Below are 23,344 nucleotides of genomic sequence, written 5' to 3'. Positions count from 1 at the left end.
AGAGAAGGGCTCATGGAAGAGAGAGAGGCGTTCCTTATGAAGTTCCAGAAAGCCTTTGCTTCTGACGGGGCTCTGAAGGAGGCTTGATTTTGAGCTCGGGGGCCTCAGAGGTCATCTTCTGCCCCTCCCTTCATGTTACGGGGAAGGAAACTGATCCCAGAAAGGCTACACGTCACACAGTTACTTATAGCCAAGACTGACCCTTTGTCTTGCGATGAGTGATTTCTCACTGCTCCGAATTCCCTCCCTGAATGAAAAGTTGCCCTCCACCCCCCCAATCACTGACCCTTGGTCTCAGCTGTATGGCTTTAGTTTGGGAGACAAAATGGTCCGGTGGAAAGAGCACTAGAGTCAGAGCATCTGCCACTTATTCCTGGGGCGACTTCACACATGTGCACACGTACACGCACGCGCGCACACACACACACACACACACCAGCCTCGGCCCTCTCCTCTATGAAATGAAGTGTTTGGATTTGATGACCTTTGAGATCCTGTCCAGCTATAAATCAGTGATCCCATGGATTTTCTTTTTGTTCCTTTTCACTGACTGGTAAGGCATCTAGACCCCCAGTGGAACAGATGGGCTGGAAATGACTGCAAAGGGGCATGGCTTGCCAGGAGTCAGTCAATACACATTTATTAAGCTGTTGTTCAGAGCACTAGGAATACAAGCACATAGTTCCTGCCCTCAAGGAGTTTACTTGCTAACGAGAAAGACTACATCTGAAAGGAAGCTGAAAACAAGAGGGAGGGAAAGGAGAAGAAACTGCTTGGGAGGAAACGAAGAGCTGTCTGGGTAGGCTTCCTTTTCCTTCCTCCCCCTCTCTGTCTTTTCCTTCTTCCTTCTTTCTTCTTCTGTCTGGCTTCTTTTTCAATAAATTACACACACACACACACACACACACACACACTCACACACTCACACACTCACACACACGTAAATTCTATCAAAAGCAGCCGGCACTTCATTCCCAGTAGCTTGCCTTGAACCTCAAGACAGCTCAAATTTGATAGAGGATTGTGGATTATTTTCATCCAACCTGTCTGACCTCAGGCACAATACTCACCAGTTCTCCCTGGAGTCAGAGTTCAAATCCAGCCTCAGACACTTATTAGCTGTGTGACTCTGGGCAAGTCACTTCACCCTATTTGCCTCAGTTTCCTCATGTGTAAAATGAGTTGGAGAAGGAAATGGCAAACCACTCCAGCATCTCTGCCAAGAAAACCCCAAATGGCGGGGCAGCTAGATGGCACAGTGGATAGAGCTCCAGCCTTGGAGTCAGGAGGACCTGAATTCAAATCTGGCCTCAGACACTTTACACTTACTAGCTGTGTGACCTTGGGCAAGTCACTTAACCCCATTGCCTAGCCAAAAGAAAAAAAAAAAAAGAAAAAAGAAAACCTCAAATGGGGTCATGAAGACTCAGACACCACTGACGTGACTGAATGACAATAATGCTACGAATGCCGAGTTAAAATTTGGCTACAAGCAGGGACTTTGTGGCTTGAATGTAACCTATTCCTCAGCAGCTTCATGGTGGACCAAGTGCGTGCGTGGAGTCAGGAAGGCCTGGCTTCAAATCCTTTGACACTTCTTTGGAGCCTAGATTTAGACCTAGGAGGGACCTCAGCTACCATCCCACGTTTTGCTGATGAAAGCTTGAGGCCGAGGGATGGAGCAACTTTCCGAGGTCACACAGAGAGTGGGGAGCAGAAGCAGGGTTCTAACCCAAGGAATTCTGATTGGAAACCCAGTGTTCTTTGTACTGTTAGCATGCTGCCTATTGACCTTGGGCAAGTCATTTAATTATACTCAGCCTCAGTTTCCTTAATTATGAAACTATAAAATTTTAATTACCAAATCACAAAGCCTCGTGTGAGATATCATATGGAAAGTGTTCTGCGACCTTAAGGTCCCCTTAAGGACAATGATCAATGCTTTGTGTGCCTCCTTTGGTGTAGGCAACTCCCAGCACAGAACATCCCTGTACCTATGCAAACGGGCACATAGTCTGCACGCAGACTGTCTTCGAGAGTTGCCTGGGGCACTGAGAGGCTAAAGACTTGCCCAAGATCACACAGTCAGGATGGGTCAGAAGCAGGGCTTAAACCTGATCTTCCTGACTCCAAGGCTGGCTCCCTATCCTCTTGGCTATGCTCCTTCTCAGATAATTACTAATTATAAATAAAAGTGAGTTGGCAGGGTTCAGTTATTTTTAGGTTATTATATTGGATTATTTTTATATTGGGATTCTAGAATTAATCCTAACAACGGGTGATCTTTAATCCACTAAATTTAAGCTGTTTCGTCTTGATTGTGGAATAGGGAGCATTCTGTGGTTTTCTGTTGCTTCATAACATGCTATTGCTAAATGAAGATGCTAAAAGAAGTCCCCCACCCCTTAGGCCCATGTTGCACCCAAGATCTCTGACTGTCATTTCCTTTTCAGGAGAAGCAGAAATTTTAAAAGTCCCCTCCTGGGGGAAGGGAAAAGGGAAAGTTGTTCTCTCTTGTTGCTTATTCCTTCCTCTGAAGATTGAGGGGCTTAGACTCCCCTTCCCTGGCCCCTGGCAGAAACTTGTTTGGCAAGTCAGGCTATAATTCTTCTCTTAAGAACATCCAAATGAAGTCTCTGTCTCTTTTCATAGAAGTGTACTCAGAAGGCACACAGACCAAAACTCTTCCTTCTCTGGTGTCCTCCCAGTGCTTTTGCAAGGGCTGTGCTTACTTGGTCTGGGATCCCTTCTGACCTCCTCCTTTTAAAAGGACCCCATGGTGCCTTCGGTTCCGAGCTCTGATGCTGCTCCCTCCCTGAGGTCTTTCCCATTCTTAATGGTTAGTGTTCCCCATCCACTGCCTGTCTCCATGTGTCTGTGTGTGTGTGTGTATGTGTATGTGTGTGTGTGTGTCTTTCTATCTCTTTCTCTCTCTGTCTCTCTCTTTCTGTGTGTCTCTGTCTCTTTCCCTCCCTCTCTCTCTCTCTCTGTCTCTCTCTCTCTCTCTATCTATCTATATCCATATCTATTTCTCTGTGTCTCTGTCTCTATCTCTATCTCTCTTTCTCTCACACATATGCACACAAAATTCCTTTGAACTTTTTTTTTTTGTATTTGCTTGTCAGTGTATGTTTTGTCTAAATGTGAACTGTGTAAAATGGCGAGTCCTTTAGGACAGACTTTTGTCTTTATGTTCACAGGGCCTGGCACATATAGTATGTCAATCAATAAGCATTTATTATGTATCTACTGTGTGCTGTGTGCCACTATGCTAAACCCTGGAGATACAAAGAAAGCCGGAAGACAGTCCCTGCCCTCAGGGAGCTCACAACCTGATAGGGGAGCCTGTATACAAACAACCATGTCAGTGTAAGGTGGTTTCATTGTAGGTGGAAGGCTATCTTAGAGGCACTAGCCCGTGGAAGGAAAGGGAAAGTCACATTGCAGAAAGTGGGATTTGAGCTGAGCCTTGAAGGAAGGCTGGGAATACAGATGAGGATCAGAGATTTAGAACTGAAATAGACAACAAAGATCAATTTTCCAGATGAGATTACTGAAACCCAGAGAATGACTTGCCCAAGGTCACACAGAGGTGGGATCCAATTCTGATTCTTTGACCCAACTATCATTCCCAATAAATGCTTGTTGAACTGATATGGTTGCCAATGTTTTATAAAATTCTGTTAATAGTATTGGTGATTATGCCGCTATTTAGAAAAATTCTGTTACCAGTATTACCTCCTCCTAAGAGAGGAGACTTATTTAGACTGCCTTTTATGGCCCCCAGCCCACTGAAAATATCCATTGTGTTGATTGAGTTCATGTCTCTTTTTCTCAATTTTTGTCCACGTTCCTTTCATCTGGTTCTAAATCGAGCCCTAACCAAAAAGTAAGAGTTCTAAGTCATGGCATTTCAAATGTCTGTTCTAAGCCCTCAACTTACAGATAAGGAAACTGAGTCCCAGATGGGGTGAATTGCCCCAGGCAGCCCAGTCTGTTGACTTCTAGCCTGGCCCCCTTTAGACTGAGCTGGGCTGCCTCCCTGCTAGATTCCTCCTGTCTCCTGATTTGCCAAGATCTCTGAAATGTTTGTGGCTCACTCTCAATTCTGGCTTGCTCCCTGCTTTCTGGTTGGCTTAATTAGCTTCATCGTTTATTGTTTTTCCCATGCTGACCACATGCCTGCGGGGCTCCGCCGAAGGCACTGGTGTTTGATGCTCACTCTTGGGCTTAGACATCCCTTGGGAACTTGGGAGTGGGACATCTATAAGGCGTAGAAGAGAGATCCTAGCATTTGGAGCTGGAGGGGACCCCGGAACCTGTGCAGTCCAATCCCTTCATTTTAGAGATGAGGAAACTGAGACTAACCAAGGAAAGTAGCTCACCCAAGAATATACAGCTAGTAAGTGGCAGAGCCAAATTCGAACTCAGGCCTTCTGACCCCAGACCCAGTATTCTTTCCATTACACAAAACCACCTCTGAAGCCTCACAGGACATGTCACCCACAAGCATTGGTCTAGCAGCTCTGTGAGATCGGGCAAGTCAATTCCCTTGGACCTCAGTTCCTCCTCTGTAAAGGGAGGGAGTTGGCTGAGGACCTCTGACATCCCTTCCAGGTCTGCCTCTGGGGCTTTAAAGTCAGCCTATTCTGTCAAACATCAAGAAACAAGAGCAGATTCAGTCTGACTGTCGGTAGGCGCTCCCACCCTGGTGGGGAGGATATGAGGGGCCAGGGACATGAGAAGGTTTGCTGTCGTCCCGTGCCTTCTGCTGAAGACGGTGAAAATAGTCTGTCCTCCTTGACATTTTAATTGAAAGAAAAGCTTCCATGGATCCCAGCCCTAAGCAGTGTATTTATCCAAGTGTATAAAGAGGACTAAGGTGTCCGTTTGGAAAACTCTCAGTACAGCAGGAGCCCTTACAGTCATTGAAGAATCCACTCTGAGCTCAGACACCTTACCTTGCTCCACGCCCCAAAAATCGTGAGCAGAAACACTCTGCCTGAAGGCACGGGGTTATTAAAAAAAAGAGGATCAGCTTGCTCAAAGTCTGGAATTATTAGCTCGTGGCGACAAGCCCACACTAGAGAGAAGGAGAGAATGAGGGATCAAGGGCGGGGTGGAGGAGGCAGTAAAATGGAAAGAGAAAGACAGAAGGAAAGAGAAACAGAAAAAGAAGAGGTGAAAAGGAGAAGAAAGAGAAGGAAAGAGAAGCAGCGGACAGAGGAAAAGGAGAGGGAAGACACAGAAAGCAAGAGAAAGAGGAGAGAAAGTTAAAGGAGAGAAAGAAAGGAAGAAAAAGACAGAAAGAAAGCAGAGAAGGAGAAAGATGTGGAGAGAGAGGTAAGATGAATGAGGGAGAGGGACAGAAAGAAAGAGAAAGGGGGAGGGAAAGAGAGGAAGGAGAAGACTAAAAAGACAGAGAAAGAGAGGGAATGGGACAGAAGGGGAAAGAGAAGAGGTGGGAGGAAGAGAAGAGAAGAGAGGGAAGAGGGAGGAAGGAGAGAAGGAAGGAGTAGAGAGTTGAAAAGAAAGGAAAGCAGAAAAGAGAGAGGAAGCAGGTAGAAAAGGGTCAGGGGAAAAGAAAGAAAGGAAAAAAGGAAAGAAGAAAAGAAAGAAAGAGAGAACAAGAGGCTGTTGGTTTTTTGTTTGCACAACTGCTACAATTTCACAGTCTTATTTTCCTAGCCTTCATTCTGTGTGATTTATAAAGTTGTTTAAAAGGAAAGGGAGGAAGAAGAATATCATTTGAAATGGATTCATGATCTCTTATCTTAGTTACACTGAGGCATTCCAGTATTACTCTATAAATTGCTCTGAAAAAAATTATGAGACTAAAGGTGGGAATGTACCCGGGCTTCTTAATCTGGAGTCCATTAACTTTTCTATTTAGTATTTTGATAATGATTTCAATATAATTGGTTTCCTTGGTAATCCTATGTAGTTTATTTTATGCATTAAAACCATCATTCTAAGCAGGCGTCCTTGGACTTCCCCAGAATATCAGAGGGGCCCATGACACAAAGAAAGCATGAGAACACATGAATATATGGTGAAAAGTTTCTTTTCACTGAGCTTTAGACCAAGAATCCCTCCCTGCTTCACATTCAGGTATGGAGGTAGCAGGCTGAAGTCAGGCTGGTTCTGGGCTCTGTCATTCACTGCCTTGTGGGACACGAAGACATGGTCTTGGAGTTTCAATTTCCATGTCTGAATAATGAGGGAAATCATATCCACCGCCCTACCCTCTGTTGACCTGAAAAGTTTAAACCATCATATGAGTGCAATATATTATCATAACAATTATGGTGATGTCTGCATATACAAAGGGAAGTGGAGAATTAAAGCAATTACTCCAATAATTCTGACCCCAAACCACTTTTGCCTCAATTATCTGGATATTTCAGGCAAAAGTGTTTTATGGGCTGATTTATCCTGATAATTGCCTCAATTCTCCACTTATAATCCAATTTTTGTAAGGGGAGGGAGAGCTTTTAATTTTATCAGAGTGGAAACTCTGTGTAACTTAGTCTCAGAGAGTTGCCTGGGACACTGAGAAGGAGTGACTTGCTCAGGGTCACAGAGCTACTTATTGTATCAAAGGCAAGACTTTAACCCAGGTCTTTCTAATTCAGTTATATATCCAGAAAGTAAAGGAGCTACTCTGATGTTTCATAACATCAAAAATTAACTTCGTAGTAGAAAGTGATAGTTTAAACATTCTGCTTCCAGTTTTTAAAAGCACAAGCCACATCTGTGAATGAAATCCAGTCATTTGGGGTGCTAATGTATGGGGTTAATCTAAATCCAAAGAAACAAGGAGCCCCCCCCCCACTCACTTGGACCAGCTTTTATCATTTTATATGATAACGTATGTCCATAAAACTGTCCCTGCTTGGTGCAGGGCAAGGAACACCAGACTGAAGTCAGAGGACCCAGATTCTGATTCCAGCTCTACCACTGACTGATTTCCTATATAACCCAAGGTGCTTCACCTTTCTTGGCCTCAGTTTTCCAATCTGTAAAATTAAGGGGCTGGACTTAATGAAGGACCCTTCCAGCTGGAAGTCGATCCCTAAGGTAGTTGGAATATATTAAAAGATATTTAGAATGATTAACGATAGAGTAAATTGTGCTAGGGAAAAGAATGCTAGATTCTGAATTGGAAGATCCCACTTTTGGGTTGGTAACTATCTGTTAGATCTTGGACAAGTCACCAACTCCCTGAGCTTCAGTTTCCCCTGCTATTGAAAGGAAGAGACTGGACTAGGTGACTCCTTCTTTCAGAGACTTCCAGATGTGGGCTGCCCTCCACTAATGCAGATCTCAACCTGTCTTTAGCTTTTTGGCTCAGAAAGGTGAACTTTTTCTCATGGTCACAGGGTGATGACGTAGATTATAAGGGATTTGAACCCAGTTACTTCTTCCTGCCTCCAAAGCCAACACACTTTCTGTTACACCACGTTGATTCTCCTATGTGAATATAGATTTCACTCTCTTGTTTTTCCCTACATATTTCGTGAATGTGAGTATACGTATATATTTGTAACTTTAGGTATTTGTCTATAAGCACTTGGAGAAGTTGGAGAAATCATAGGCGTATAACTCTGTGGATCCATGCATATTTGTAATTAATATCCCAGCATGTATGTATCTGAGACAGTCAGCTAGGATTTCTAAAGGAGGCTTTTTATCATTTCTAGCAAAGAAAGTGGCAAAGGTAGTCATCTTTTGCTGTGTCAGGCTGTATGAACCAGAGAGGGAACATCGAATCTCATTGCTTATCTTGGCCTCCCACATCTTCCCAATAATTCAGTCCAATCCAACAAGCAGCTTACTATGTGCCAGGCACTGGACTGAGGATACAAAAACACAAACAAGTCTTGAGGAGGATTTGTCCATCCTACTGGACTAATAACCATGATTTAACAGTCCTAGCAATTTCTGATCTTTGTATTTTTTTTTTTAAAGCGACATTACAATGTAACCAGGCTGCACGGATGATTCTCCTAATAGTTGATCTTTGTACTGTCCATATCTTGTTTCTGCCCTCAAGGGGCTGAGTCTACTAGGGGAGACGATACGCAAACAACTACGTACAAAGAAGATATTTTCAGGATACATTGAAAATAATCAACAGAGAAGACACTACAATTAAGGGAGATCAGGAAAAGATTTCTGTAGAAGGTGGGATTTTATCTGGGGCTTGAAGGAAGCTGGGGAAGGCAGGAGACAAAAGTGAGAAGGGGGAGCATTTTGGGCATGGGGCAGGCAGCGAAGTGCCTGGAGTTGGAAATGGTGTCATGGAACAGCAAGGAAGCCAGCGATAAATGAAACTTTATGTTTCTAAGGGCAAAACTCAGAGTAAAGTTATCACAAATGAGCCACCTGGAATGTCGTGAGATGTTTTCATTTGTTTTTTTTTAAGCCTTCATACAGATCCGCAGAGCTGAGACACACCGAGGGGGAGGGCTTCAAAAGGGAGTGAGCTTATTTGCCATTTTTAATAAACACAAACAATTCCCATTTTCCCTCAGTCCCATGTTCCCTGACTCATTAAATCCATTTAAGGGTTTTTTTTTCCTCTTTCTGTGCGGCGGCAAAGCTCAGACTTGGGGCTCCCCAGAGGATGGCTTGCACAAGTGCTGGAGGTCAGGCCAAAAATCAGAGAGTTTCTGTCAAGCAACCTAACACCTTGAGTTATTATAAAATGGCTGATTTCTAACTGGGAGCCTGGAATCTCCAGTCTCCCAGCAGAAGCCCGAGTGACGGAGGGTGAAGCTGCCCTTGGTTCTTTGTGTGGGGAAGCCGGCACCGGAGGCTTTCGGTTTGTTTTCTCATCCGAGAGAGAAGCTCCAGTAGATTTCTGTTGTGACCCAGCAGATGAAGTTGGCCCTGCAGGGAGTGAGGACATGGGGCTGCTTACAATGAGAGCAGGCTTCCAGGAGAGGCCCGGGACGGAGGGAATGACACGAGTTATTTCTAGCCCTGAAAAAACATGATCCAGAGAGGGCACATGTGACCATATCCCAGCCTAGGTCCCTAGAAAAAAAGATTTAGAGCCGGAAGGGCCCATAGGGGTCACCTCATCGAACCCCCTCGTTTTACAGGTGAGGAAAGGAAGGAGGAGAAAGATAAAGTTGGAGGTCACAGGGTACCGTGAAAGGGGGCTGCCTTTGGAGTCCCAGGTTTGGATTCAAATCCCAGCTCTGCTGTTTATTAGCTGTGCGAGTCACTTCTCTCCTTAGGCCTCAGTTTCCTCATCTGTAAAATGAAAGAGTTGACCTAGATGACCCTGAGTTTCCTTCAAGCTCTAAATCTAGATTCCGACAAGTTTAAGTGTCTTGGCCAATTTCACACATACAGTAATTGACAGAGGGTTTTTTTTTCAACATTTATTTTTATTTAGTTAATTATTTCCCAATTACATGTAAAAAATTAACATTCATGTTTTTTAAAAAATCGAGTTCTAAATTCTCTGCTTCACTCCTGCCCCTCTCCCACCCCTTGAGAAGGCAAACAATTTCATATTGATCATAAATGTGAATATTTTTATATCCGCCATGTCACACAAGAAACACACACACACACACACACACACACGAAGGAAGTAAAAAAGAAGCGTGTCTCAGTGTGCAATCAGAGTTTATCAGTTCTTTCTCTGGAGGCAGAAAGCATGCTTAATCTGAGTCCTTTGGAATTGTCTTGGATGATTGGATTGCTGAGAATAGCTAAGTCATTCACAGTTCTTCATCATACAATGTTGCTGTTACTGTGTATAATGTTCCCCTGGTTCTATGCATTTCACTTTGCATCAGTTCATATAAGTCTTCCCAGGTTTTTCTGAAACCATCCTGCTCATCATTTCTTATAACATTCCATTACATTCATATACCACAACTTGTTCAGCCATTCCCCAATTGATGGGCATCCCCTCAATTTCCAAGTCTTGGCCACCACAAAAAAGAGCTGCTATACATGTTTTGGTATATATAGACCCTTTCCCCTTTTCTTTGATTTCTTGGGATACAAACCTCGTCATGGTATTGCTGGGTCAAAGCGTATACGGAGTTTTATAACCGTTTGGCCATAGTTTCAAATTGTTCTCCAGAATGGTAATTCTCCAGAATTACACCAGCAGTGCATCAGTGTCCCCGTTTTTCCACATCTTCTCCAGCATTTGCGTGACAGAGGTTTTGAACCCACTTCCTTTCTGGATTCTGAACTCTGCCCAATGTCCTAATGCTTCCTCAGAGATTAAAAAAAAAAAACCTTGATCATATAATGCCTATTAAGTGTTTCTCAAACCTTAAAGCAGTATGTGAACTCAAGCTATTAGAGTGAATATTTATCCTGTTTATCCTGCATATTGTTTGCTTTGTATGTACTTGTTTGCATATCATCTCCCCCATTAGATTATGAGCTCCTTGAGGGCAGAGACTGTCTTAAGCCTCTTTTTGTATCCTCAGTGTTTAGCACAATGCTTGGTACATAGTAGGCACTTAATAAATGTTTATTGATTAATTGATGGATGGAAAATCTGATTATTATTTTCCCCCAAGATCCTCATTGACATGCATACTCTACTGGTGAATTGGATCTCTTGGGCATGGGATTCTTAGTACTAATGTACTCCGGGCTGAGAATGATGGTGACTTCTCCTTCCTTCCTTCTTAGGCCTGTCCCAGGCTCTCTATCGTCACTACTGCACCTTCACAACAGACAGAGACAGCCCATGCCAGCCTCTATGCCCGGGACCCTGCCGAACCCTACCATGCCCAGCTCTTCAGCAGTCCTGATGCCGGTAAGGGTTTCTGTTTCCTAGCTGTTTCTCCTATTCCTTGCCTGTCCTATTGCTTTCACTTATATCTTACATTCTCTTATATCTTAACCTGAAGTCCATGAACTTGGTGGGTTTTTTTTTAATAACTGTATTTCTATATCATTGGTTTCCTTTGTAATTCTATGTATTTTATTTTATGCATCTAATTACATGATTCTGAAGAGTCCCTAAGCTTCACCAGACTGCCTGTCCAGGAGGGAGGTCCAGCCTCCCACCCCCAACACCAAAAAAAAGCTAAGAACTATGAAGGATGTGCGATGGGAGCTCCCTCCACCTCACCCATCACAACCCCTTAGTAGCTTTGTAGCTAAATCTGAGACAGTTGCCCAGATTAGGTTAAGGGTGAAATGACTAGATAGAGCTAATAAACTTCAAATGGTGGAATTTGAACCCGATCCTTTCTGACTCCAATTCCATCACTCTCTCCATGATACCAAAATGCCTCTCCAAAATGGTCAGAAAATAAGAGACTTTTATGTTTTGGAGCAAAGCACTGGGCTGCATGCCCAATGTGTCTGCCCTCCTCCTCACTTCTTTATAGAATCCCTGTTGCTTGGAATATCCTGCTTTCCTGTGCCTCACGCCCTCTATCTGTCAAAATGAATTAATTGCACAAAATGGGTTAATTCAAGGGTGGGAAGTTGGGTCATATCCCAGCCTTCCCATGATACCCCATCATAGGGATATTCTCCAATGTAACCACATCTACAGTGGTAGTTACCCGGGGTGCCATTGAGAAATTTCCTACCCCGCCCCCCACAGTAAACCTACCAAGAGAAAAAACAGTTTAAAAAGTTTAGAGCCCCCAGATCTGGTCTGCCTCTCACATCCAAAGCCCTTCATAATTTCTCCCCCTCCTGCCTCTCCAATCTTCTCCTACCTTACTACATGACACATACTCTTCGATCCAGTGACATTGTCCTACTGGCCGTTCCAACCCCAAGACATTCTGTCTCTTGTGTCTGGCATTTTCTTTGGCTGTCCCCCGTGAGTGGAAAGTTCTCTCTCTCCTCCACTGTGACTACCGACCTCCCTGGCTTCCTTCAAGTCCCAACTAAAATCCCACCCTCCACAGGAAGCCTTCCTGACCCCTCTTAATTCTCCTGCTTTCCCTCTTTTAATGATCTCTGATTTATCCTGAATATAGCTTGCTTTGTAAATATTTATTTGTATGTTCCCTGCCCCACCCCATAGACTATAAACTTCTTTTTTTTTTTTTTTTTGTTTTTGTTTTTGTTTTTGCTTTGGCAATCCGGGTTAAGTGACTTGCCCAGGGTGACACAACTAGTAAGGTCAAAGACTGTAAACTTCTTGAGGACAGGGCCTGGCTTTTGCCTCCTTTTATATTCCCAGTGCTTAGCACAGAGCCTGGCACAGAGGAGGTGCTTAATAAACATGGGTTGGTTGTATATATGTGGGAACAGAGAGGTTGTGACTTGCCCAGGGTTGCGCAGGTCATAACTAGCTGAGCTAGGACTTGGATTCCTGATTCCTGCCCCACATAACAGTGCTTTGCCCACTGCACTATGCTGCCCTCCACTACGTGAGGATTTACCACGGCCCTGCCAGGCCTGGGGGCCACCATCCGCTGGCTGCCATTGAGAAGTTGTTTAGCCAGCAGATGGGGAAGGTAGAGAAGAGCAAGGAGTCACTGAGTCTGGAGGAACCACTCCAGACTGCCGTCCAAGCTCACCACCTTCACTTGACTCGTTCTCCCCTTTAACGCTCCCCTGCCTCCACCCCCAAAAGGCCCTGAGCCCTACTCCCATTGCTCTTCTGTGAACAAGAGGGGGCACCATGATGTTCTTGGAGTCAGAAGGGCCTAGACTCAAATCCTGCCTCTGATCCTAGCTGTGTGAACCGGGTATGCCCCTTAATTTCTCTGAGCCTTGCTTTCCTCATTTGTAAAATTTAGAGATTAGATTAGGTGGCCTCTCAGGCCCTTGCAGCTGTCAGTCTTAGACTGAATGAATTACAGGATCAAAGGTGTCCCAGAGGGCCTTATTGGTACTTTTTTAGAAAACATTTTTATTTAAAGTTTTGAGTTCCAAATTCTTTCCCTCCACCTTCCCTAAGACGATAAGCGGTCAGATATAGGTTATACATGTGCAGTTATGAAAAACATTTCCTTTTTAGTAATTGTAAACAAGAAGACTTAAATAAAAGAGAAAAAAATGAGAGAAAGAAAGTGAAAGATAGCATGCTTCAGTCTGTATTCAGTCAATATCAGTTCTTTCTCCGGAGGCAGATCGTATGCTATTAGTCCATTCTCCTGGTTCTGTTCACTTCACTCAGCATCAGTTCATGGAGGTCTTTCCAGGTTTATCTGAACTAATCCTGCTTGTCATTTCTTGTAGCACAATAGTGTTCATTGCATTCATATGCCACAACGTGTTTAACCATTCCCCAACTGATGGGCATCTCTTTGCTCTCCAATTCTTAGCCACCACAAGGAGCTGCCATAAATATTTTTTTACATCTATTGGTACTTTTAATGATAGTGATCTTCCTGTGCTGAAGCAGATCACCATACCCCATCTCTTGGTGTTGTGGGTCCTTCATGAATCACTGTGCCCTTCAGGTTTAACTACCTGCTGGGCAACCTTCTGGCAATGAGCGAAGGACCTTCTGTAGACGTGGCTGGGCTGGGCTTTTTAGCACAGGCAGTCTATCACTGAAGCTTAGAGCTTTTCCAGCTCAGTAGGACCTGCCAGTCAAGTCAGCCAGTTACCATTAAACACTTACTATGTGCCGGGCACTGGATACAAAGAAAGGTAGAAAATGTGGCCCCGGCCCTCAAGGAGCGTATATCCTAATGAGGGAGACAAGATGCCAGCAGGGATTGGAGAGTACACGTTCTGTTGACTGTCCCTCCAGGTGTCACTGGGCAGAGCTGTGAATCAGCACTTTGGCCCATCTGTACCAAAATGCAAACAGATGTTCATAGCCAGCACCACGAGACCCTGCAGGATCTAAGGGCCCTTGTAAACGTTTAGGGAAAGATTCTAGCTCCCTTAGCCCCACTTTGGCATTGTATGTTTGGAGGCCTTCTTCGGATTCTTTGAAAACTGAGGATCATGGTAGGTAGGAGCATTCTCTGTTAAGGAGAATATGGAATGAGCCAGGATGCCCTTGTTACCTCAGTACCCCAGATCATGGCATGTAGGCAATATGTCCATGTTCCCAAGGAGATACTGGGGACAAAATAAGCCATTTCAGTTCTCCATTTGAAAGGAATAATTCTCAGTAGGTAGGGGAGGGAGAGAGAGAATTTGAAACTCAAAATTTAAAAAATAGATGTTAGTCAGTCAATGAGTCTTTATTAAGCACCTAGTAAGTACTAGTCAGTCACTTAATCAACAAACATTTATTAAGTGCCTACTATGTGCTAGGCACTGTCCTAGGTTCTGGGATACAAGGTCAATGTGACCCAATGGGAAGAATACTGATTTTAGAATCAAAAGACCTGAGTGGGAATCCTGGTTCTGACCCCTGTGTGACTTTAGGCAAGATACCTCCCCTCTCTGAGCCCTGACGTTCTCCTCTATTAAATGAGGTATTTGGACTAGATGACCCCTGGGGTCCCTTTGAGCTATAAGTCTATGAGCCTATCAATCAGGAATAATAATAATAGCCCCCCCCACCACCGTTATCACCACTACTACCACCATTTTCACCATCATCATCACCACCACCACCACCACCACCACCACCATCTCCACCATCACCACCATCACCACCATCATCACCATCACCACCATCATCACCATCACCACCATCACCACCATCACCACCACCATCATCACCAACATCACCAACATCACCATCATCACCACCATCACCACCATCATCACCACCATCACCACCATCGCCACCATCACCATCATCACCATCATCACCACCACTACCACTACAACAACCACTAGCTTTTGTATCGCATTTTAATGTTTGCAAAATACTTAACATATATTATCTCATCTGATCTTCACAACAGCCATGAGAGGTAGGTGTCACTATTATTCCCATTTAGCAGATAAGGAAACTGACGCTGAAACAGGTTAAGAAACTTAACCTCAGGTAAATGTCTGAAGCATTGTAATATCTGAAGATTCATGTTTCTGACCTCAAATCTGGCCTCAGATATTTCCTAGCTGTGTGACCCCAGGCAAGTTACTTAACCCTGTCTGCCTCAGTGTTCTCATCTGTAAAATGAGCTGGAGAAGGAAATGGCAAATCACTCTCCAATATCTTTGCCAAGAAAACCCCAAATGTAGTCACAAATCTGACTTGGGAAAAAAAAAAACTCAACAACTCAAACAAGAAGAGGAAGAATTCTGAGACAAGTCCAACATTCTCTCCACTATGACACCCAGCTGCTCTGAGGAAGGAGAGCTGCGTTTAATTACTATAGATGACACTAGCTGTGTGACCCTTGGCCAGTCATATTACCACTCTGGGCCTCAGGGTTGTCATATGTAAAATAGGAGTCATAATACCTACACTCCCTACCTCTTCGCAAGCCTTCAAGGGCTAGAGAAAAATAAACTATTTTATCTTCTGAAACCACTCTGTATGCCCCTAGCCACTGAGGAGGTCTCTGAAGAAAGGTCCACAGCTAGATGGCTTGCTATTGTCTCTAGGCACAAAACAGTGTTGATGTTGGACCTCAGATGGGCATTGTGTGTCATCCACCAAACAGGTTTTCTCGGTGGCTATTCAAAGAAACCCAGACTTGTCCGTTCAGAGATCCCTGGCAGATTTGGGTCCACCCCGCAGGACTTTTCTCAGTATTCATTTTTAATTCTGCTGATTTCTTCTCTTGTAGATGGAGCGGCAGATGTCTGTGAACTCCAACATCATGGGAATGCAAGGCCCAAACCTCAATAATCCCTGCGCATCTCCCCAGGTCCAGCCGATGCATTCAGAGGCCAAGATGGTAAGGAGCGTCTCCTTCCTTGTTTTACCCCGCCTTGCTTGGGTGTGCTGCCTGCCAGCCCAGAGTGTGGGTCACTGCAGTGACCCGGCTCCTTGTTTCCTATGAATAGGGCTTTCTGTTCAAGGCCCATAAACAGACTGGCTCACATTTGAGAGTGTTTGTTAGGAAAATTGTCCCCAGTGAACTGGGAGACATAGAGGGTGAAAGGGATATTTGGAAAGTGCAGCATTTCCAAAAAAGCTTTAACGGATGCCCCAGATTTGTGTCTTTGTCTTTATTTTGCTTCGGTGGAAGATGTATGTTGGATGGGTTTAGGTATTACAGAAAGGATATCAGACTTTCTCCCTCATGTCAGCTCGTTTCTAAATGTATTTTCCTGATATTTCTACCCAAGTAAGTATTAGATATGAAAAATACATGCCCCCAATATCACCCAAACTTTCTTTATTCAATCTGAGCTCCTGCAAAACCATCTCAAGGTAAGTCTGCTCATTTGACGTTGACTTTTAAAGGACCAGAGCTACATCTCCCATCAGCCTCCTCCACTTCTAAAATAAAATTATGGTCACAAGAAATTTTCCCATGATCCTCTAAAATAAGGTGGCAATAATACTGGCTTCAAGGCTCAGCAATTCTCTCAGTGTGGTTATTCTCTCCACGGAGGCAAGATGCGATCGTTCTGCAACTCAGGAGATGGTCTTCAAGAATTACTGTGACTGAGGAATTCATCGCCCTGGGGCTAAGCAGGGGTGAAGCCTCTGAAACCGACTTAGCTAGTTGCTTCTGGGTCTGTAGGATCACAGGCCTACGCTGGGCCTCAGTCCTCTCCTGGGTGGGGGGAGCTTCCGAAGTTTGTGTTTCGTGGGCTTGGCTTTGGAGAACAGGGAGGCCTTCTCAGCGGCAGGATGTAGCATCTGAAGCCAGTATTGAAAGCAGCCAGGATGGAAATGTATGTATCGGGCAGAGCACTGCAGCTACTCCAAAGGTCCTAGGTCTTACATGCTTTAAAGTCCAGTCATGCATTGAGTGAATGATTGATCCATGTACATCTGTGCCATTGGACATTGATAGGTGTCTTTTTAAACCTGGCCTGTGATTTCATTGGTGCAGGGAATAGCTGATAAGGAAACTCTCTCTGCCAATGTAGATGGGCACCACTTCTGCCACTTGGGTTCTTAGAAAATTGATCAAGAGGCATCATGGCAAAGGGGGTAGAGTCAAGAAGGCCTGGGTTCAAGTTCAGCCTTTGACTCATTCTGGCTATGTGACTGTGGGCAAATCAGTTTGCCTTTCCAAGCTTTGATTTCCTCCTCTGTAAAATGACTGGGGTGGATGTGATGATTTCCTCAGTCTCTTTCACTTCTAAATCTATGGTCCTGTGAAGACCTAGGTATAAGTCTTGCCTATGAGCCATACCTGAGCAAGTCTGGGTGCCCTAGGCAGGAAACTCCCTCAGATTGATAGGAATAATACATGTCACAGAGGATCTTGCCTGCTCAGTCCATGTAAAAACCATTGTGTGATAATTTCCTGCTTTTATAATTGTTGTTCAGTCATTCAGTTGTGTCTGACTCTTCTTGACCCTGTGGACCATAGCACACCAATGCGAGTTTTCTTGGCAAAGACACTGGAGTGGTTTGCCATTTCCTTCTCCAGTGGGTTAAGACAAACAGAGGCTAAGAGACTTGCCCATGGTCACACAGCTGATACGTGTCTGAGGCTGTATTTGAACTCAGGTCTTCCTGACACCAGCCACTGCATTCTATCCACTGAGCCACCAGGTTGCCTCCATCATTAAAGATGTTTATCCAGTTTTCTGATGGTTACACTTGACAATTTCTCTAAGCATAGGACACGAGCATCACACCTCTATACCTCTGGGAAGGTAGGAGTGAGTTTGGCTAGAGCTTATGGCTAGATGTGTGACCAGCTCAGTCTGAAGCTTTTAATGGTCAATTTGGGTACTTATTCAGCCTATCTTACCCATAAGGATTCACTGGGATGTTCATTTAGTCAACTGAGATCCAAAGACAGAAACAATTCAGGATCAACTGGGGAATCCCAGATTTGTGAGCTTTCAGCCTGAAAAAGCATTTATTTACTGAGTAGCCCATTGACCGAAGTAGTGACAAAGCCCAGAATGCTGGCGACCTTGGGCAAATAAAAATTCGTGGTCAAGAGGTCTCTCCTGACTGTGCCCCACAGTCATGGTGACATGCCAGATGGCACCAATGCCTGCTATAGAGCCGGGTAAATCTTTCTGAAATAGGCAAATGTTTGTTCAGCCTAAGTCATGCAGAGCCAAACCAAATACTTGTTGGCAGAGTCAAGTTCATGTTGGCATTGATTTTGGAGACCAAACTAATAGCTTACCCTCTTTCCCTCTCTCTCTCAATCTCTCTCTCAGTCTCTCTCTCTCTCTCTCTCTCTCTCTCTCATATACACACACTTTTTCTCATAAGGGAAAAACGGAACAGTGAAGATACTCGAGAAAAAAATAAAATTAGTTGTCCATACATGTGTTATCAGTATTAGACAGCAATCCTGCAGATTGGACAATTTCTGGCTCTTCCCATTGGGTTGGAGGGCATTATCAGGAAAATGGCTGCCCTTCCAAAAGAACCAGCCTTTCCCTTCTTCTCTCCACCCATCTCCTAATCACCTGCCAGCTGATATTCCTAAAGCCAGGGTCCGATCATGTCATTTGTCTGCTCATAGAGCAAAATGGAAACTTCTGTCTTTAGTATGTGAAGCTCTACACAGTCAGGCTGTCACTGATCTTTCCAGACTGACTTCAACCACCATTCTCCTTCACACAGGCTACCATCCAGCCATAGTGGCCTCTTTGTACTTTCCCCAAACTCATCATTTCATTGACCACCTCTGTGTCTTTGCACAGGATGCCAGGAATGCTCCCCCCACTCCTCCTACTCTTGTTTACTTTCTAAACACATCACATTTCCTTCCTTGTGTTCTTGTTGTCACGGTCCATAGAACTCAAGTTCCCTAATGGCAGGCAATGTGTTATTTTTGTATTTATATTCTTAGCATCACAGGCAGTATCTTGTATATGTGGGCCCTTAGTAAATGATTGTTGGCCACAGGCAAACTTTAGGTGACTTTAGACTTTCTAAGGGATAACATAACAGCCAAGTGTTTTTGCCTGTCTACTCTCTCTGGTTTCTTCTTACTTTTTCTCAGAAATTTTCTTACCTAAACTCTTGCTCTTCTTATCAGAGAAGAACGCCCCAAAATCACACCTCCAGATCCTTTATATGTATGAGAAAAAGTGTTGCTGTATATTGATGGTGTATAATAGTAGACCCCAATGCATAAATTCATGTTTGATATTTCAATTCAACTTAATAAGTGGTTCTCCAATGCCTGCCTATTGTGGGTAAGGAAGCACTGGTAAGGAAGGAGCTGGGGATACAGAGGCAAAACAAAACAGATTCTGCCCTCAAGGAGCTTATATTCCCCTGGGGAGAATGCACAATGTACACAAATAAGATGATACCAAGTTATTGCAAAGTACATACAAAGCAATTTCAAGAAGTAGAGAACACTAACAAGGGGGGAGAGGGAGAGAGAGGAAGAATCCCAAAAGACGACATATGGGAAATGATAAAAAGGAAAAAAAAAAGAAATTTCAAAGTCCTTATTTTCACTTTTTTCTCCACTCTGAGATAATGATGCCTTGGCTATCAAGATGTATATTCTTGATTTCATCAGCAAATGATCCTAAAAAATAACTTTTCCAGTGTAGTTAAGAGACTGAGGCAACAGTCACTCAACACTCGTAATTGCTTTCCTTTTTGGGCTCAGAAAAAGGGGAGTACATCCTGCTGTCCTCACTGCTATGCACCCATGGTGTGCCAAGAGAACCAGGGGGGTCAACAAATGGCTAAAAGTTTTGGGATCCCTTCTCTACAATCATGACTAGTTATAAATTTGCTAACAATGGAAGACAACAATGGTGGCTTCCACTGCCCAGGGGCTGAAGGCACATTTTCACTGTTTTATCACCCCTATCACCAACTCATTTGTTAAAACATCATTTAACATGGTGGTTTTCACATAGCATACGAAGTTAGTCCCCACATTCTGTCCAGGATTGCTATGATTCGAGGGCACAAGCTAATGAATTTCTTAGCCATAGGAAGTTAACCCTGCCGTGCTGTCTACCCCAGGTCATGAGTCTGTATACAGAGAATCCCTCCAGGTCATTTCTGGTCCTCTGACTCTCTTATTAAATAATAACAACCTTCTCTGCTATTATCCAACTTCCAGGTTTGCTTGACACAAATTTCACTCATTTGACGTCCTTCTTAGTCCCTTCTTGGTAATCCACTCCTTTTGGTGCCCTTTCAAGAGCACAAGAGCGATGGAAGCTTAAAACAGTCCCTCTGTCTTCTGAGGTGTGAGTCTGGGGTGGTGGCAGCTAATGAAATGGGACATCAAGAATGTGGGATTGGCAGTGGATGGCCAAGCAGTGGCTCAAGGCAACCACACTGTGCTTGATTTCCAGCCATGCCCTTCTCTGGCACTCTGTACATCCATGTGATAAGCAACCTCTTTTACTCATTCCCCCTCCTCCCATGAGCCTTTTACATAATGCAGTTTGTTAGTGGGATACATAACAATCAAAGATTTGGGGAAATGTCAAAATAGTTTGCTCTCTGCTGCTACCAATGGGTGTGGAAAACCACAGTGTTGGTTATCAGCCACCTCTTCCATATCAACTTCAATGGATTGGTGATCTCCAGTGGTGGCGCTCATAAGTGCTCCGCACCTCATTCAGGGCTTTCCTTAACCATGGTTTCCTGTGTATCCTCCATGGAAGCTAGACCCAAATATGCTATCAGTCAAAGTGCCCCACTTGAGGACCTAGAGGGCCTTGAGGGTGCAGGTTCCCCACCTTTGCACTAGACGCATCGTGTCAAACACAGATAGAAAATGGGGCCGTTCATCTGCACGTAAGGATCCCTGCAGACCACTTATTGATTTCGTTTAAAATGCAATGTTATCTTTGTTTTATTGTATTTTTATTTATTTTGTTACATATTTCCCAATTATATTTAATCTGGATCCTGTGAGAATGTTGCAGGTGCAATGTGTTTGATATCTCTACACTAGAGGCCTCTCTCTAGGTCAGGAGTTCTTAATATGGGGCCCATGAATTAAAAAGACAGATAGACAGACAGATATCTCACCGTAATTGGTTTCTTTTATAATCCATTTTCTTTTATCCATTTAAAAATCATTTATTTTGTGAAGAGTCTCCTATTCTGAGTCCACGAATTTCACCAAAATGGTGAAGAATCCCTACTGTAACAGAAATTCAGCAGTGCCCTTAATTATTTAAAAACATGACTCTGAAAAGGCATCCATATACTTCATTAGACTGTCAAAGGGGGTCCATGATGCAAAAAGAAGGAAGCTCCCCCTCCCCAGGTGAATTAATCACTGAGCATTTAGGAAGCACTTCCTATGACCCCAACACTTTCCTAGGCACTAGGTTACAAAGACAAATGCGAAAATCTCTGATTTCAAGGAGGTTACATTTTGTTGAGTGAAACAAACATGTTGTTGGCACTGGTAATAAACAGACAATCCACGAAACAGGCCTGGCCTCAAGAGCTTACATTTTACCAGGGTTTTTAAATCTGTGCTTTCTTTGGTCTGCGCACAACTATTCCCCAGGCGATTTTGAGTTAATCAATTTACTTCTCCATTATCCTCCGGCTGGTGAGGGGAGGCCCTGTGGTTGTTACCTACCAACCCTGAGCTATTACAGAGGGGCACTGAAGGCACAGATGAAAGGTTTTCATGACATCAAAAGTATTGTTTTTAGGTCTGGAAGAAAAGAAAGAAAAGAAAATTCTTCCATGATTTTAATGTCAGGGAGCGCCTGCCCAGGTTTCTCGTCAACATCGCCTTTGTTATTCTATGCCTAATTCTCTTCCTGTGTAAGACAGGAATGGATTCCAGATTTGGACACAGTTTTCATTTCATTATTTTCAAGGCCTTTTTCAAGGGTCACACGTGACCTCGGCCCTTGGTATGGGCCTTTCTCAGAATGCAGGAGTCAGAAGAAAGGCTTTGGGGGTGCTGCCCACCCGGCACTAGGTGGGCTTCCCTTCAACTCTGGAAGCAGCAGGAAGTCATCCTGTCTCTTGGCCCACCCTTAAAGGTGATGCCTTTGAGAAAAGGCCTTTCTCACATATCCTCCCTCTGAAGCTGCTTTGTCCATGACTGCTGGTATCCTGTTACAGAATCCAGAGCCTTCCATGTCCCCCAAATCAATGAATTATGTCCTGAGACACAGTTAAAATAAAATGGTTTATAGGATCATAGACAGAGCTGGAAGGGACCTTAGAGGTCACCGAGTTCAACCTCCTCTTTTTACAGTGGAGATGTCAGCGGCCCAGAGAAGTAGGTTACTTGTCCAACATCAACAGGTTAGAATTTGAACTCAGGTCCAGTCAGTTGTTGTTCAGTCACGTCTGACTCTCTGTGACTCCATTTGGGGTTTTCTTGGCAAAGATCCTGGAGTGGTTTGCTATTTCTTTCTCCAGCTCATTTTACAGGTGAGGAAACTGAGGCAAACAGAGATAAGTGACTTGCCCAGAGTCACATAGCTTATAGAGTCCAAGGTTGGATTTGAATTTGGGTCTTGGTTTGGCACTCCATCCACTGTGCCACCTAGCTGCCCCAGGTCCTCTGACTCCAGATCTGAGTCCTTGCCCATAAATTAGCACGCTAGCCTTCCATGTGGCATCAGTCCCATAAGGGAATCTTTCCACTCAATGTATGTTAGTGACTCTTTTAGTGGTTTTCATCTACTTTGGCCAAATCAGTACAAGCTGGTTATGTGTGAGTTCTGAAAACTTACAATTTATATTACATCTTTCAGAAACAAACAAACAAACAAATAAGCCAACCCAGAAACTAAGCTCCCAGACAGCTGGCTTCTCAATCACAGAAATAAGTGGATAAATAAATCTCTAAATTAGCGTTGAATTCAGAGCTGCATCAAGCCTCCGAGTGCCCAGGACCTTTCAAATAAAAATCTTCCCACCCACTTTCCAAGATCAGTGGGTAGAATAGGTGAGGGTGTGACTTGCTGCCCGGCCCACATTTTTAAGCACAGGAAAGAGGGAAGAGGAGGAAGAATTGAGAGAGAGGAAAGATCAGAACAAGCCGGTGCTATTGATTATCAGCTCACATGGACATTGCTGTTTATGGGAAATTAAGTGCTTTGTGTTCTAGCTCATTTGGTCATCCCACTAACTCTTTGTCCAAGCACTGTTAAGTCCATTTTAGAGATGAGGCAACTGAGACTTGAAGAGAGAGTACTGACTGATTTTAGAAAGTTGGAAATTATAGCAAGCCCCATACATGGGATCGAAAGACTCAAAGAGAACCAGATTTCTCTTGTCTGAGCTCTGCATAATCTCCGTTGGGTAATTCACTTCTCTGGGTTGATGAGTTTTGAACTCTCATCTGAGGGTTAAAATGAGAGGAGAGGGGGTGTTCACCTACCACAAAAGTCCCTTCCAGTG

The 23,344-nt window shown here is 44.0% G+C and overlaps 1 protein-coding gene across 2 annotated transcripts in view; it reads left to right on the top strand.

Annotated features, from left to right (window-relative positions):
• The window catches only part of LOC114050684 (cyclic AMP-responsive element-binding protein 5), a 487,545-nt gene that overhangs the window by 354,917 nt on the left and 109,284 nt on the right, over positions 1-23,344 (top strand). For both annotated transcript variants that reach the window (XM_027872545.1, XM_027872546.1), the window contains 2 exons: positions 10,678-10,804; positions 15,669-15,779. In XM_027872545.1, the coding sequence (XP_027728346.1) occupies positions 10,678-10,804; positions 15,669-15,779 (238 nt within the window). The remainder of the gene's footprint in view (positions 1-10,677; positions 10,805-15,668; positions 15,780-23,344) is intronic.

Source organism: Vombatus ursinus, unplaced genomic scaffold, assembly GCF_900497805.2.
Source record: "Vombatus ursinus unplaced genomic scaffold, bare-nosed wombat genome assembly UNPS02014799.1, whole genome shotgun sequence".
NCBI classification, from domain to species: domain Eukaryota; kingdom Metazoa; phylum Chordata; class Mammalia; order Diprotodontia; family Vombatidae; genus Vombatus; species Vombatus ursinus.
Note: the sequence above shows the minus strand (reverse complement) of the source record. Positions and strands in the feature narration are given on the sequence as shown.